General features: G+C 35.1%; 1 protein-coding gene across 5 annotated transcripts in view; it reads left to right on the forward strand.

Moving 5' to 3' along the window:
- ZC3H13 (zinc finger CCCH-type containing 13) overlaps positions 1-16,256 on the forward strand; it is a 136,508-nt gene that overhangs the window by 78,390 nt on the left and 41,862 nt on the right. For all 5 annotated transcript variants that reach the window (XM_082601921.1, XM_082601922.1, XM_082601923.1 and 2 more), the window contains 3 exons: positions 186-294; positions 10,256-10,395; positions 11,003-11,163. In XM_082601921.1, coding sequence (XP_082458047.1) covers positions 186-294; positions 10,256-10,395; positions 11,003-11,163 — 410 coding nt within the window. The remainder of the gene's footprint in view (positions 1-185; positions 295-10,255; positions 10,396-11,002; positions 11,164-16,256) is intronic.

A 16,256-nucleotide genomic window follows, 5' to 3' on the forward strand; every position in this document is an offset into this window, starting at 1 on the left:
AGTACAGTCTTATCATTGTGATACTCTAGAATGTGTTACTTCCTCTACTTAGTGGATGCGTGATTATTTGCAAGACTGATTCTTTAATGAAACAAAAATGAAGTTAGAAATATTCTGTATTATAGTAACTACCTCATGTAGTTTTTATAAATATAATAACCCATATGTATGTATGTACTTTTTAGAAAGAATCTTCAAGAGGGAGACATAGGGAAAAGGAAGACATAAAAATCACTAAGGAGAGAACTCCAGAAAGTGAAGAAGAAAATGTAGAATGGGAAACTAATAGAGATGGTGAGTTTCAAAAATCTTTGTTTATATAGTCAATTTATTGATTATTCACTTTGTAGACTTCCTGTGGGCTTCAAAACACTTTCCAGCTATAGTTTCAGAATTGTCTAATTGACTTGTGTCTATCTTACTGAGTTATAAGGCAGAAAATGGCATATAGTAGCAGAACAAAAGCAGAGAAAGCTATTCTCCCTAGAACTTACTGTACAGCATCACAGTCCTTTGGAATTTTATTACATTTGTAAATCTTTAAGTTCCTCAGTACCAAGGTTTAAAAGAATCTAAATTTATGTTTATTGTTTTGCATAAAATATTAAAAGTGAGATTCTTTTTTTTTTTTTTTTTTTTTTGCGGTACGCGGGCCTCTCACTGTTGTGGCCTCTCCCATTGCGGAGCACAGGCTCCGGATGCGCAGGCTCAGCCGCCATGGCTCATGGGCCCAGCCACTCCGCGGCATGTGGGATCCTCCCAGACCGGGGCACGAACCCGTGTCCCCTGCATTGGCAGGCGGACTCTCAACCACTGCGCCACCAGGGAAGCCCTAAAAGTGAGATTCTTAAACCTTAAAGACCTAGGAAAATTATTTCTAAAAAATTGTTGGATTTCATCTTTCAAGAAATTGAAATCAGATGATAATTGAGACCTGGGATTTGTTCATAAGAAATTAGCAAAATTATTTTTGCGTCATTGTCTTTAACAAGTTAGCATTTACTTTCCACACCATGAATGTTCTCTCTTCTCTACTTCTGTGATCTTCTGGAATGTGAGCACTGTAGCCTCACACTACCAAATACAGAGAAGGGGAACTCACATTTGTTGAATGTGTTGGGTGTACTGGGCATTTTAATATAACATATAATTACCTCATTAAATCAGTAGCTTTGTTACTCTACTTATAGATGACAAAACTAAAGAGTTTAAGGATGTAAGCAACTTCCTCATCAGATAGCTGAAAACTTAAACCAGGGGCTAGAAAATTATAGCTTGTGGGCCTGCCACCAGTTTTTGCAGTAAAGTTTTATTGGATAACAGCCATGTCTGTTGGTTACATATTTTCTGTGGCTGCTTTTGAGCTACAATAGATGAGTTGAGTACTATGACAGCCAAGAGCCTGCAAGCCTAAAATGTTTACTACTATATTTAAGAACTATCTCTGAAAACTTACAGACTAATACTTGAAAAGTACCTTAAATGGCTGTCCAGTAATTTGAACATCAGTACTTTTTAAGGAAATCCATTCCATCTTTATACAGTATTGTCTGTTAAAACATTGCTTCTAAGAACAAGTAGGAAACTTCTCTATGATTACTTCATGGGACTTCATAAATAAATCTAACACCTCCTACAAAATAGCAATAAATAAAATATTACAAGCCTTAACTGTTCAAGGATGAATGGCTAACTTTTCCTAAATTCTAAGGGATGAACTCTTAACACACTCAACATTTTTTTTTCATTTTAATTATTTTTGTATAAAACACATTCTGAAATACATTGGCTGCTTATTTTTCAAAATAGAAACTTCTATTCCCATTACAATAATGCATGCTAATTGTTGAACATTTTAAAGGTTCAGAAAAGCCTAAGTTAGTTTGCTCCTTTTCTTCATAGTAGCTCTTTCAGACCCTCTCCTTAAATCTCCAACTCCTTAAATCTCAAACCTTCCAGCCCCTTTCTCCTGCTTGCTATTTACAACACAGAGATGATGGAATTCTTTATCCACAAACTCTTTCAACTTCCTGCCACCACACCTATGAACTAGTCTTTCATTCACATCTAAACTTTTTAACTTCCCTCTTTTTCTTTACAAGGGGCCTCCCTCCTGCTGCATAAGGTTATATTCCCCTGATTTCCTCCCCCCTTTGCAGTCTTCTTCATTTATGTTGCATTCTCTTTTACAGCTTTAACATCCATCTTGGCACATTTTCTCTTTTCCCCATATTATTTTGAGCCATCACCCTGCTTATTCCCACTTTACAACCAAATTCTACTTTTTTTTTTTTTTTGCGGTACGCGGGCCTCTCATTGTTGTGGCCTCTCCCATTGCGGAACACAGGCTCCGGACGCGCAGGCTCAGCAGCCATGATTCACGGGCCCAGCCGCTCCGCGGCACGTGGGATCTTCCCGGACTGGGGCACGAACCCGTGTCCCCTGCATCGGCAGGCAGACTCTCAACCACTGCGCCACCAGGGAAGCCCCCAAATTCTACTTTTTCACCTCATATTTATTCAGTCTTCTGACCCTTGTCTTCACTAAAACTGTTCTTTAAGGTCACAGTAACCTCCTCTTTGCTAAATAAAAGGAGACACACTTGTCTCCTTCTATAACCTTTCTGCAGCATGTGACACATCCCAGAGCCTCTGTCTTCTTGAAACACTTTCCCCTTGGCTTCCATCCGTCATTTGTCAGGTTTTCTGTTCTCCTGTTGAAGCCCTTTGGTCTTACATAGAGGCTCCTTGTATGCTGTCTGTCCCTTAAATGTTCATTCCCAAGTCTTCGCTCAGACTGTCATCTTTAAAAAACGAAAGTGATTTTATTACAAGAGGCTTTTATGTGTGAAATTCTTTTAAAAGGTGAGTAAATGTCTCATAGTAGTTTTACATACAAAATACACTGCTATTTCTTACTCTTTCTCTTGAGGTTCTGATTGTTGTGTATCTCTGGTTTTTCTGTTCTAAAGAATATTGAAGCATGGAGTTAGACTGAGCTCATTTAATATATTTACCTTCTGCATTTTCAATCTAAAGTGAACAGCAATTTTAGCTAGACTCAGAAGAAGTTGATCTGTATGAGTAATTGTCAAACTTTCGATCTCAGGACACTTTTCACTCTTTTTATGGACCCCAAAGAACTTTTGTTTTGTGGATTATCTGTTTCAGTAGTCTCCATATTAGAAATTGGTTCATTTAGAACCAATTGGTTCTAATTTAGAAATTAGAACATTTAAAAATATTTATTAATTTATTTAACAATGACAACAGTAAACCTAACATATACTTTTATGGAAAATAGCTATGCTTTGCAAAGCAAAAATAGAAATTGGAGGAGGTGGCAATGTTTTACATGTTTTTGCACATTTTTGGGGTTTTTTTTTTTGGCTACACCGCTAGGCTTGCAGGATCAGTTCCCCAACCAGGGGTTGAACCTGGGCCACTGAAGAGAACGTGCCGAATCCTAACCACAAGACCACCAGGAAACTCCCTGAAAATCTTTTTAACTTCTTAAAGTAAACTCTTAACTGGCTTAATGAAAGACCTCTAGATTTTCGTATCTGCTTCTGCATTCAGTCTGTTACTGATATCACATATCATGTGACTTCTGGAAAACTCCACTATATACTCAAGAGAGAGTGAGTAAACCAGGCAAATAATGTAGTATTATAGAAATATTTTTGATCTCCTGGAACTCTAGAAATTGTCTTGGGAATCCTTAGGAGTCCTCAGACTACTCTTTGAGAACCACTTGTCTCTAGAAGCAGCTTCTAAAATTTCTAGTTGTTTCCCCTTCACCAAGACTTCTTTTTTTCTCATTTTCCATTTTTCTGTCCAGATGAAATCTTGCTCCCAGGGCATCATTACCATCTATGTATTAATGACTCCAATATCTGGAGCTCTTAATTGAGGCATCTGCCAACTGGATATCTCCATCTGAGTCCCATATCTTAAGGGCACCACTTTCCTACTGGTTTCCCAAAAGCCTGAGAGTCATTGTTTCGTTTTTTTAAAAAATTATCTACTTTATACATATTAGTGTGTATATATCAATCCCAGTCTCCCAATTCATCCCATCCCCGCTTTCCCCCCTTGGTGTCCATACGTTTGTCTCTACATCTGTGTCTCTATTTCTTCCTTGAAAATTGGTTCATCTGTACCATTTTCCTAGATCCCACATATACGCGTTAATAATTGTTTTTTTTTTAATATTTGTTTTTCTCTTTCTGACTTACTTCACTCTGTATAACAGTCTCTAGGTCCATCCACATCCCTACAGATGACCCAATTTCATTCCTTTTTATGGCTGAGTAATATTCCATTGTATATATGTTTATCCATTCATCTATTGATGGACATTTAGGTTGCTTCCATGACCTGGCTATTGTAAATAGTGCTGCAGTGAACACTGGGGTGCATGTGTCTTTTTGAATTATGGTTTATCCATTCATCTGTCTTGTTTATCCATTCATCTGTTGATGGGCATTTAGGTTGCTTCCATGACCTGGCTATTATAAATAGTGCTGCAGTGAACACTGGGGTGCATGTGTCTTTTTGAATTATGGTTTTCTCTAGGTATATGCCCAGTAGTGGGATTGCTGGGTCATATGGTAATTCTATTTGTAGTTATTTAAGGAACCTCCATACTGTTCTCCATAGTGGCTGTATCAATTTCCATTCCCACCAACAGTGCAAGAGGGTTCCCTTTTCTGAGAGTCATTGTTGATACTACTTTTTACCCTCAACCCAGACATTTATGGAATTCTGAACATTTCTATCTACTGAATGTCTTTCAGAACCATCTGTTTCTCTAAATTACTACTAATATTCTAGTTCTTAAGATATTTGTTGCCTATAAATATATTTTATTAAATAACCTTCTAACCTCATGCCTTGAGATTAGCCTTGTCTCTTAAATCATTCTTCACTTACAGGCAGAATACTCTTCACAAAAATTTTTTTTACTGAAGTACAATAATATGTTCAGAAGAGTGCATGATTCATGTGTACAACTTACTGAATTTTCATGAACAGAACAGCCTTGTATAACCAGCACCCATCAATAAATGGAAAATTATTAGTATCCCATAAGCCCCCTTGTACTCCCTTTCCAGTTACTGCCTCCCAGCCCTCATCTCCCAAAGATAACTGCTGTCCTGATTTTCTGCCACCATGGATTACTTTTGTCTGTTTTTGAGCTCTATATAAATAGAACCTATAGCATGTACTCTTTTTGTGCTTAGCTTCTCTTTATTTTTTAATAAATTTATTTTTTTATTTAATTCTTGGCTGCATTGGGTCTTTGTTGCTGTGCACGGGCTTTCTCTAGTTGCGGCGAGCGGGGACTACTCTTCCTTGTGGTGTGTGAGCTTCTCATCACGGTGGTTTCTCTTGTTGCGGAGCACAGGCTCCAGGTGCGTGGGCTTCAGCAGTTGTGCCTCGTGGGCTCTAGAGCACAGGCTCAGTAGTTGTGGTGCATGGGCGTAGTTGCTCTGCGGCATGTGGGATCTTCCCAGACCAGGGCTCGAACCCGTGTCCCCTGCATTGGCAAGTGGATTCTTAACCACTGCGCCACTAGGGAAGTCCCTGCTTAGCTTCTTTTGCTTACAATATGTCTGTGAGATTATTGCGTATAGTTATAGTTCATTCATTCTTACTGGTATGTAGTATTTCACTGAATATACCATGATTTATTCATTCTACTGTGGATAAACATTTGAGTAATTTCTAGTTTTGGGCTGTTATGAATAAGTTGCTATTACTATTCCTAATCATATCTTTGGTAAACATGTACCCATTTCCCTTGAGTTTATGCTTGGGAGTAGGATTGCTGGGCCATGGAGTTTTCATATGTTCATCTTTAGTAGATAATGTCAAGTCAAAAATGATTCTCCTTGGGCTTCCCTGGTGGCACAGTGGTTGAGAGTCCGCCTGCCGATGCAGGGGACACGGGTTCGTGCCCCGGTCCGGGAGGATCCCATATGCCGCAGAGCGGCTGGGTCCGTGAGCCATGGCTGCTGAGCCTGTGCGTCCGGAGCCTGTGCTCCGCAACGGGAGAGGCCACAGCAGTGAGAGGCCCGCGTACCGCAAAAAAAAAAAAAAAAAAAAAAAAATGATTCTCCTTTCTCTGTTGTTTTTTGCCTTTTTCATCTTAGCCATTCTGGAGGTGTGTGGTAGTATCTTTTTGTGGTTTTAGTGTGCATTTCCCTAATGAGTAATGAAATTGAGAACTTTTTTACATTTTTGGCCATTGTACAACCTGTTTTATAAACTCTATTCTCGACTTTTGCCTATTGTTTTATTGTGTTACTGTGGTTTTTTTTTGTGTGTGTGTGGTATGCGGGCCTCTCACTGTTGTGGCCTCTCCCGCTGCGGAGCACAGGCTCCGGACGCGCAGGCCCAGCAGCCATGGCTCACGGGCCCAGCCACTCCATGGCATGTGGGATCTTCCCGGACCGGGGCACAAACCCGTGTCCCCTGCATTGGCAGGCGGACTCTCAACCACTGCGCCACCAGGGAAGCCCTGTGTTACTGTTTTTTTAATTGAGTATCTTTATATATTCTGAATATGAGATCTTCATCAGATATATGTATTGCAAATATCTCTCTCATTCTCTGAGTTAGAGTGAGCTTTTAAAAGAATAAATTGGTTCATTTCATTCCCCTATTTAAAATTCTCTGATTTCCCATTGCCTTGAGGATCAAGTACAAATTCTTCTGTACCTACAAAACTTTTCATTATCCAATTGCTTTCTGTGTTTCCGGCTCCCCACTCCCAAGTCTTTGTTTTTATTTGGTTCCCTAAACTTACCATATTTGTTTACCATAAGGACCAGTGCAGTAATATAAAAAGCAAAAGTATCATTTCAGTAGAGGAGAAAATGAATGAACATATTTTGGCAATCTTGGTGGTACGTACATCCGCCTAAAATAAAGCATAAAATCCAGAAGCTATAAAAGATTTGATTACATAAGGATTTAAATTTTTTTGTATAACTAAACGCACAAGTGATCTATTAAAAATAGATCACTATAAGAAAGTATTTGACATGTGTAATGAGTAACTATATAATAAAAGCACTGTATAAACCTATAATGAAGTTCCACAAATATATAAGAAAAAGATAGTACAGTTGGAAAACAGGGAAAAAAAGCAAAAATTGGTTATGAAATTCATAGAGGAAATAGAAATGGACGATAAATGCTCAGCCTTACTACAGGGAAATGCCAATGAAAATAGAGATAGCATTCTTCACCCATCAGATTGGCAGAAATGAAAAATACTAGTATTATCAAGTGGAAGTTTACATTGGTAAAGCTGTTTTGGAGTATAATTTGGCAATATTAAAAATAAAAATCATATTTATCTTTTGTCCAGCAAATCTAGTTTGTTCTAAAAAAAATACTTGTTCCTGTGAAGTAAGGTAGGTATCAAAATGTTCACTGAAGTCTTGTTTATAATAGCAAACTGTTGAAAACAAAGTAAATGTCAGAAGGAAAATGGTTAAACTATGATATGTTCATATCATGAAATGCTTTGCAGATGTTAAAATGGAGGTGTTTTACCTTTGTGTATGACATGGAAAAATCTTTCTATGGGGCAATGCGTGTAGAAGAGTATAAATATAAAGGCTTATTTTTATATCTATTGAATATGATTACTTGCATACAGTAGATTGCTGGAAGTAAAATTGTCATATTAAAGGGTATGAATGTTCTAAAAGCTTTTACCCATACTACCAAATTATTTTCCAGGCTAGAAATACTAGTTTACATTGCTACCTCCAAAGAATGAACATGCCTGTTATCTGTACCTTTGCCAGTACCAAATATTATAATTAGGGAAAAAATGGCTCTTTAATACATGAAAAAGGCTTATTTATATATCATTTGCATTTCTTTTTGTGTTTATATCTGTTCGTGTCCTTTGCCCATTCTTTTAATTAATAAGAGTTCTTTATATATAAAGAATGTCAACCTTATGTACTGCATGTATTTTTGTTACATATTCTTAAAAAATCTCTGCCTGTTAAATGTGCCATTCTAATTATATTTAATATTTTCCTGATGACTTACAGCAGCTGATTCATATAGATGATTCTAAGGTAATTGTAATGATAACCTTGAGCTGTAAGATATGAGAGACATTTTCTAAACTTATTAAATGGTTTGACTCCTTTTTTAAAAAAATTTTTTATTGGAGTATAGTTGATTTACAATGTTGTGTTAGTTTCAGGTGTACAGCAAAGTGATTCAGTTTACATATACCTATATCCACTCTTTTTTTTAGGATTCTTTTCCCATGTAAGCCATTACAGCGTATTGAGTAGAGTTCCCTGTGCTATACAGCAGGTTATTATTAGTTATCTATTTTATATATAATAGTGTGTATTTGTCAGTCCCAATATCCCATTATATCCCTCCCCTCGTCAGACTCTATTTTTGAGTCCTCTCCTAATGTTTTGTGCTTTTTGATTTTTCTTCTTTTGTCAGACTATCAGTTGCATTGTGCCTACTTCATAGCCCATCTCTTATAGATTGGGAAAACATCTTACATTTGATTATAACAGATATGCATAAAGTTAGAATAAGTAGTTTCTGAGTAAAGACTTGAGAGCTTTCCCTCTAAGCAAAATATATTAGCTATAGTACCTTGACTTCGACATATATTTTAACTGCTCAGGTCTCCCCCTACCTGCACTTTCCCCTTGGTTGAGTGGTTAGGGATTAAAGACTGAAAGCCAATTTGTCATTTTTTTACATGTGTTCTGTATGGGTGATATTCCCAGATAGCAGTTTTTAGATGAGCAGAACATTACTGATAATACCTTCAGAAACACTGTAAATCATTCTTCTCAATTAATTACCCTTTCCTTTGTTTTACCCTTAGTATTTAGTAATGAAATTTTATCTGTTAATAATTTAAGAACACAACAAACTGGATCATCGAACCCTACTATTCACTGATGTAAAGTGTCTCAACGGAGTGTAAAATCGTAACTAGAGATAGCCACTATTCATTTAATTAAATTCAGTATCTTTAATTATTTTATGTAGTAAAAACTACATGCCCATAAATATTTAGTAATTGCTTGCTGACTGAAAGGCATGATTTAGTCAGTGTTATGTATTTACTGAGAACTTATCATCATACACCAATATAAGATGAGTAATCAAGTTTTGTGACACAGATAATAAGATATATAATTACCCTCTTAGTCCCCAAGCATGAATGGATAGTTTTCATTCTAATGTATTTACCTGTACATGACAATGATGTCCGTTTTTTTTGTGCTTTAAGCAATCAAGTAGGACTCCTTATCTTTATTGTTTTTTAGTTCTTCATTTTATTTCTCTACCCCAGGTTAAGAAGTGATGATCTTAAGTGCTAAAAGTATGGCTTGAGAAGGCACCTCAGTTTATAATCAGTCAAGCCCAGTGTGTTCATGTGTTAGAATAGAAGTCAGTGAAATTTCCTCCTCCAGTCTTTTGGCATTATTAGCAAATAGGTAGCAGTGCCAGGAGCCTCTGAAAACTACATGTTGTGATGAAATAGTTCTTCACACCACTCTTCCCCCACCCAAACCAACCCTCAGATTCTTTTCATTGGAAAAGATGAATAGAAATAGATACATGCTATCAGATCCATTGAAGAGATGGACAATTCTAGTCTAAGAAACTAGTACAAATCACTTATAATGAAAATGTTATAGATCCTTCCAAAATTAGCTCATGTACACATTAGTATTAAAATTACTTAACTTTATTTTTAGATACAAATCAGGATATTAATTTTTAAAAAGCAACAAAACTATGGAAACAGTATTGCACACCTAATGTGACTTTAATTTAATACTAACGAGTCTTTAAGAAAATGAAGAAGATAATGAATCATATCATATGCAGCATGAAATATTGAAGGCTTTGGTGCCTTTAATGCTTAGAATTTATAGCTGAGTGTTTTAAGTGTATCTTTTAAAAATTCCGTCTCCTAACCAAAAACCCAAACAGCCCAAAATCACTTCCAGAAAACCCAGGAACCTTAAAAATGTTTGTTTTCATAAAGAAATTAGCCATATTGATTTTAATTCTTTATAGAAACAGTGTATATTTCTTTTATCTTTTTGAAGTATGTTCTTGTTAAAGAGTCTACCATTTTAATTTGTATAAAAAATTGTTGAAAAATTTTCTCTAATTTTTGGTATAGATAATTATAATAGTTTCCGACAAGTAATGGAATTTTTATTTTAAAGATTCTGATAATGGAGATATTAATTATGATTATGTTCATGAGTTGTCACTGGAAATGAAGCGTCAAAAGATACAGAGGGAATTAATGAAGCTGGAACAAGAAAACATGGAGAAAAGAGAAGAAATTATTATTAAAAAGGAGGTATGCTATTTATTGAAATATGTTAGTAATTAACATCAAAATGAGTATTGATCAGAGAACTCACTAGCTGCTTGCTACATCTTAAGTTGTATTAGAATATTGATACTTCACGTATGTTAATTAATCTTCATATTTCTCTATTAGGTAAATAGGACATATATTTGTTATTGAATAGATAAACAAAACTGAGTTTCTGTTGCTTGGAGTCACCAGCTAATGTAAAATGGGGCTTGAATCTATATACATCTGGTTTTTAGGCCCATGCTATTTCTAGAATACTTGTTTCTTTTTTAAAGAGTAGAAAGATACATTATATTCAAATATATTGTATCTTTCTACTCTTTAATAATTTGTGTTTTTTCTGAGGAGATTTTGAAATTTCATAATTTTAGTTTGCTTTATTGATATTAGTGTTATGTTGGGGCAGTTAGTATTGGTTAACAGCATAGGTTCAGGAGCCAGACTAATATTAATTTGTGGTGGCTATCGTAACACTTAATACTTCATCTGAAGTTTGGTATAATTTTAAAACACGTGCTTTGTTGTTTGATTATAACAACCATGATTGGAAGAGTTTCTGAATTGAGTTACTGAATTCTTTTGGAAGGTTTCACCAGAAGTGGTTAGATCAAAGTTATCTCCATCACCTTCTCTAAGAAAGTCTAGCAAATCTCCAAAGCGAAAATCAAGCCCTAAGTCATCATCTTCAACTAGCAAGAAAGACAGGAAGACAACTGCAGTATCCTCTCCCTTGCTGGACCAGCAGAGGTCAGTAGGGTGATAAATAGTACCAGAATTAAATTGCTTTTTCTGAAGTGATATTCAAAATAATTACTTGGTAGATTACATAAAGATACTTTTAATACATTCAGTATTTAATGTAAACTTTTTTCTTCTAAGAAAAAAGTGTGAAAAGTTTCCATTTAAAAGAAAATTATAGAGAACAATAAAGCAAAGTTCTGTGTCACATCTATATATGCTTCAGAGCTTTTTATTTTTTAAGAAATAAGCAGCTATATTTCTGGTCCTTCCCTCTTGAATTTGTTGTTTATGATACCTATGCATGTGTGTTTATACTTCCATAATATGTATTGTCTTACAATATATAGTATTACTTTCATCTATTTAATCTTAATATAGATACAACTTTTCTTCTGCAACTTTTTCACTTAGCATTTTTTTTACATTTATCTGTATTGATATATGTAGCTGTAGTTCTTTCATAGTAGTATTTATGTATTTATCTACTTTTGTTGAACATTTAAGTTGATTTCAGGTTTTAGTTACTACAAATTATGCACAATGAACATTCTTCTTGTCTCCTTGTGTACATGATCAAGAGATTAAATTGTTTATAGTATGTATGAAGCAGTATGAATATATTATTTAGAATTATTGTAGTGGTCAATTGAAAGAATAAAGATAGAAATAAATTACATTGAGGGGTTGAGGATAAGGCAGGAGATACCTTTTCATTTAATGTCACTATGGACTATTTAAATTTTATTAAAGGACATACACTAATTTATTATTTAAGAAAAAGGCTAAACTAAAAACCTCTTCCCAGTATTTGACCAGTTGGCAAATGTCTATTTGAACCCATAATGAAACTCATAGTTGTCTCCTTCTAGTTTCTAGAGGCTTTAACCCTATTCTAGATTCCATTTACTTTTTACCCAGTTTATTACATCATCCTACTCACTCTATTTATCTAGTGTCCATTCTGCCACACATTAAACATTTTCATTCAGCTGCCCTAACCCTTCACTTTAGAGATGTGAGAGAAATCTTAAAACAACAATTACAATTAATTTATTATGCCACTGAGAAACTTAGTAGTTTTCCATTCTGTTGGCTGAAATTCAGATTTTTTAGAATAGCATTCATACTTTGATCTTTCCACTCTTGTCCATATTTTCGTCCAGCCTTCTTCCTATACTCATCACCTTCAGACCTTCAACGTCCAGCTCAAATTCTGTCTTTCTATTAAGTTTTCCCATTTCTCCTTACTGAACATAATTTCTGTTCCCTTTATATATCAGATTTTATTTGTACCTCTCACTTAATACTAATTGCTATTTGCATTATATTTTAGCTGTGGCACACATGTTTTACAACCTCTATTAAATTTAAGCTCCTTGAAGATTGCAATCTTGATGGTTCACTGTTCTATCTCCCCACAGCACCTGCTCTACAAAGAGCTTTGTATTGTAATAAGGCACTCTGTAAAGTTGATTTGATTCTCTCCTTTGCTCCTAAGATTGAATAAAGGGATATGAAAGAAGTTGAACTATAGAGTGATATGATTTACCCCACTTGCTCTTTATTCTTTTGACTAACCAATTATATAACTTTCCCTCAATTCCATTCATTTCCCAAAAAAACCGCCAGCATACCAGAAATACTCCTTTTCATTTTCTAATCCTTTCTAAATATTTATAAAATCTTCAAAACTTAATCTCTTCATAGAAAGTTTCTATAACTATTTAAATGAAGGGTTAGTTTCATCCTGTTCATTTTCATGTAGTCTTCTCTTACTGCTTTGTTAGTAATTCACTTATCCTTTGATGAATATTGAGCATGAATAATTACTCACATTGATTTAACTACTATATTTCTGTATTGTAAGATATTGACTTTAAGATGCACCATTAATTTAATAATAGAAGCAGAAAGATCTGGAAAACAGTACATTAAAAGTACAAAGAAAACACTGAATTGGGTATAGCGTTTCTGTAGTCGTGCAGTTTACATTGCCTAGAGTGGGTCAGATCATCAACTTTTAGTTACATTGTGGATCATACTATAAACTGTTTGAATACATTCAACAAGTTAAGGATTGAAATTTCAATTAAAATTCAATGGAATGTTGCAGCCACTGCCAGTAAATCAACTGAGGTGACAGTCAGGTAAACAAACTCCTTGGTTTTACATGGTTATCATATTGAGTAGGCAGAGATAATCACAGACAAATTAAGACTCACACTTCTCTGTAAAAATTGGCAGTTTTCTTAGACATTTATTGTAAGAGAGAGCCTGATGGAAAGCTTTTAAGCTGAGACATGTGAAGTGTGTCAAAAGCTATTCAAAAGAAATAAGTTTTGGGGAGAGAGAGAAAGAGAAAGGCTCTGAAAGTGATAGAAGTAGATAATTGAGCTGTGTGCCACAAATAGGAAGTGGGCTCTTTGACACTAAAGGATAATCATTTGACTTAAAAAAAAATGTTGAAAGATCTTGTTGACTTCAGAATGCACAAAATCAATTTTGGCCCATTCTGTTGGAAGTTACTTGCAAACTCTGTATCTGTAACACAACTATGTTTTCTAACTACATATATTTTTTAAGGTATTTGAAGAAATTCTGCACTTATGCCAGTGAGTGTACTGGCATAATCCTGGTTGTTACAATAGCTTAATCCCAGAATGTGAATTTAACACAACGGAAGTTTATTTCTCACTCAAGTAAGAAGTGGGTGTTTCTGATTAATATGTGACTCTTCTATACATGCAGCTTCAGTACCTAGGCCCGTTCTGACCATGGCTTTACTTTCTTAGGTTTTTGAGGATACCAAAAAATGCAATATGTGAAGAAAAAAGAGTATTGTACTTATTTAGTTACATAGTTTACAATTACCTGGAGTATGAGAGTCTTCCTTACTAGTTAGGCCTGGAAGTGGTGTACATCACTTTCTCTCACATTCTTTTTGGCCAGAGCTTGGTCAATTGGCCACATCTAACTTCAAAAAAGTCTAGACAGTATGGTTCAACAGTATGGCCAGGACAAAAGTGTAGTAAACACCTAGCTAGTTTCTGTCACAGGCAATAATGTGAAAATACAGTCTGTGTCAAGAACTTCTCTATCATTTTATCTTGAAAATGGTTTTTAAAGTAATTTTTCATACTATCTACCAACTGTTGGTTAGTGTGTATCTTTTAAGTGGAAAAATATTTAGAAATGTAGACACATCACTTATCCATTAAATACATTAAAAATTTGAGTCACTTCATAAATATGCAGTGAGATATGTAACTAATAATCGTTTTGGCAGAAGACAAAGATGAAAAGTAGATTTGGTCATATTTTAATAATTTCTGACTTGCTAGATCGTTGACCCTATCTATGACAATAAGAAGTAGGGATAAGGACTAAGAGAGGTAAATTTTCTGAATGCCCGCTATGAGTCAGTTGCTTTTATCTGTTTTTAATCTTACCAGCAATTTTGAGGAAGATACTATCCATTACCTTTTTTACAGCTAAGGCATCTTGGGATTAGAGAACTCTAGGTCACAGGAAGTAAGTTCTAGGATTTTGGCCTAAGTTGTCATTTATAAATATCAATAACTAGTGAAATAAGTAGCTGGTGAAAACTTACCAGATGTGTGAAGAGAAAGGGCTACTTAAAAACTCAGTACCAGACTGAACATTCAATGTTGCAAAAAACAGGAACAAATTTAAATAAGAAATTAATTCAAAATTTTAATATGATTTGAGAGGATATTGATTGATCTGTTGAGAGCAGTTGATCGTGAAAATAAAAGCGATCTGTGAACAGAGATATTTTGGATGAAAAATGATTTTTAAAACTGGAAATAGCGGGCTTCCCTGGTGGCGCAGTGGTTGAGAGTCTGCCTGCCGATGCAGGGGACACGGGTTCGTGCCCCGGTCCGGGAAGATCCCACATGCTGCGGAGCGGCTGGGCCCGTGAGCCATGGCCGCTGAGCCTGCGCATCCGGAGCCTGTGCTCCGCAGCGGGAGAGGCCACAATAGTGAGAGGCCCGCGTACCGCAGGAAAAAAACAAAACAAAACTGGAAATAGCAGAATAAAGAGATTGCCAAATTTAATATTAGTAGAATAAGTGCAATTTAAAAGAAAATTTACTGAATTTGAAAACACATTTAAGATATTTCCAATATTTTAAGATATTGGAAAGTAAAAGGAGAGATGGAATAATGGAAAACAATGAAGGAGTGATCTAGGAGATGTAGTAACTATAATAAAGCAAACCAGAGAGACTCAGGTCATATGGAGAATTAATGAAATAAAAATAGAAAAAAAAATGAGTAAAAGACAAGGGTTTCAGATTGAAGCAGCACACTGAGTGATGGAAAAGGTTAAAAAAAAAAGAGAACGTACACTTATTTTGAAATTTTTAGTTTGCAAGGAATAATATAATAATACATACAGGCAGAAGAGCTGGGTAACCTGCATAGGAAAAGAAATTAGCTCCCTTTGGACTTTTCATCCAAAACACTAAATGCCACAAAATATTGTAACAATATTTATAGAGCTCTGAGGGAAAAGGATATGACACCAAAATGCTCAAACTGTTGTCAGGGTATGAAGTAAAGACGGACAATTTGTAATGTGTAAAGACTCAAAGTTATAGCATTTAGATAAAACGATTTTAAATGCCAAATTAAAGAGGATAGTCTAGACCCCAAAAAAACAATCCCAGGTAGATTAACTGTGAGATACAAAATTCTAAAATTTAAAGGATCATCTCTGTAATCTAAGAGTTGGAAAAGATTTAAATGAATGTTTAAGATTTAAAACAAAGATTTAAAAGAATATTTACTAACAGTGCTTAAGGTTTCATTTATAGTTGATGTAATTGTTCTTTATAATGCTGAAAACATGGAAGCCACCTGAAAAACTTACCAATGTGAAATTGTTTAAAGAAGTTATGGAGCATATCTATTAAAGGAAATTCTGTACAGTCCATAAGAATAATTATCAAATCCACTTTTTTGTTATAGAAAGATACTCATGCTATAGTACAAAAAATTTTACAAAACATTGTATTATGACTGTGCATATGGGGTGGCAGGGAGGGAAGAAGGGAAAGAGACATGGAAAAAGT

Source organism: Mesoplodon mirus (assembly GCF_964341445.2).
Source record: "Mesoplodon mirus genome assembly, chromosome: 17".
NCBI lineage: Eukaryota > Metazoa > Chordata > Mammalia > Artiodactyla > Ziphiidae > Mesoplodon > Mesoplodon mirus.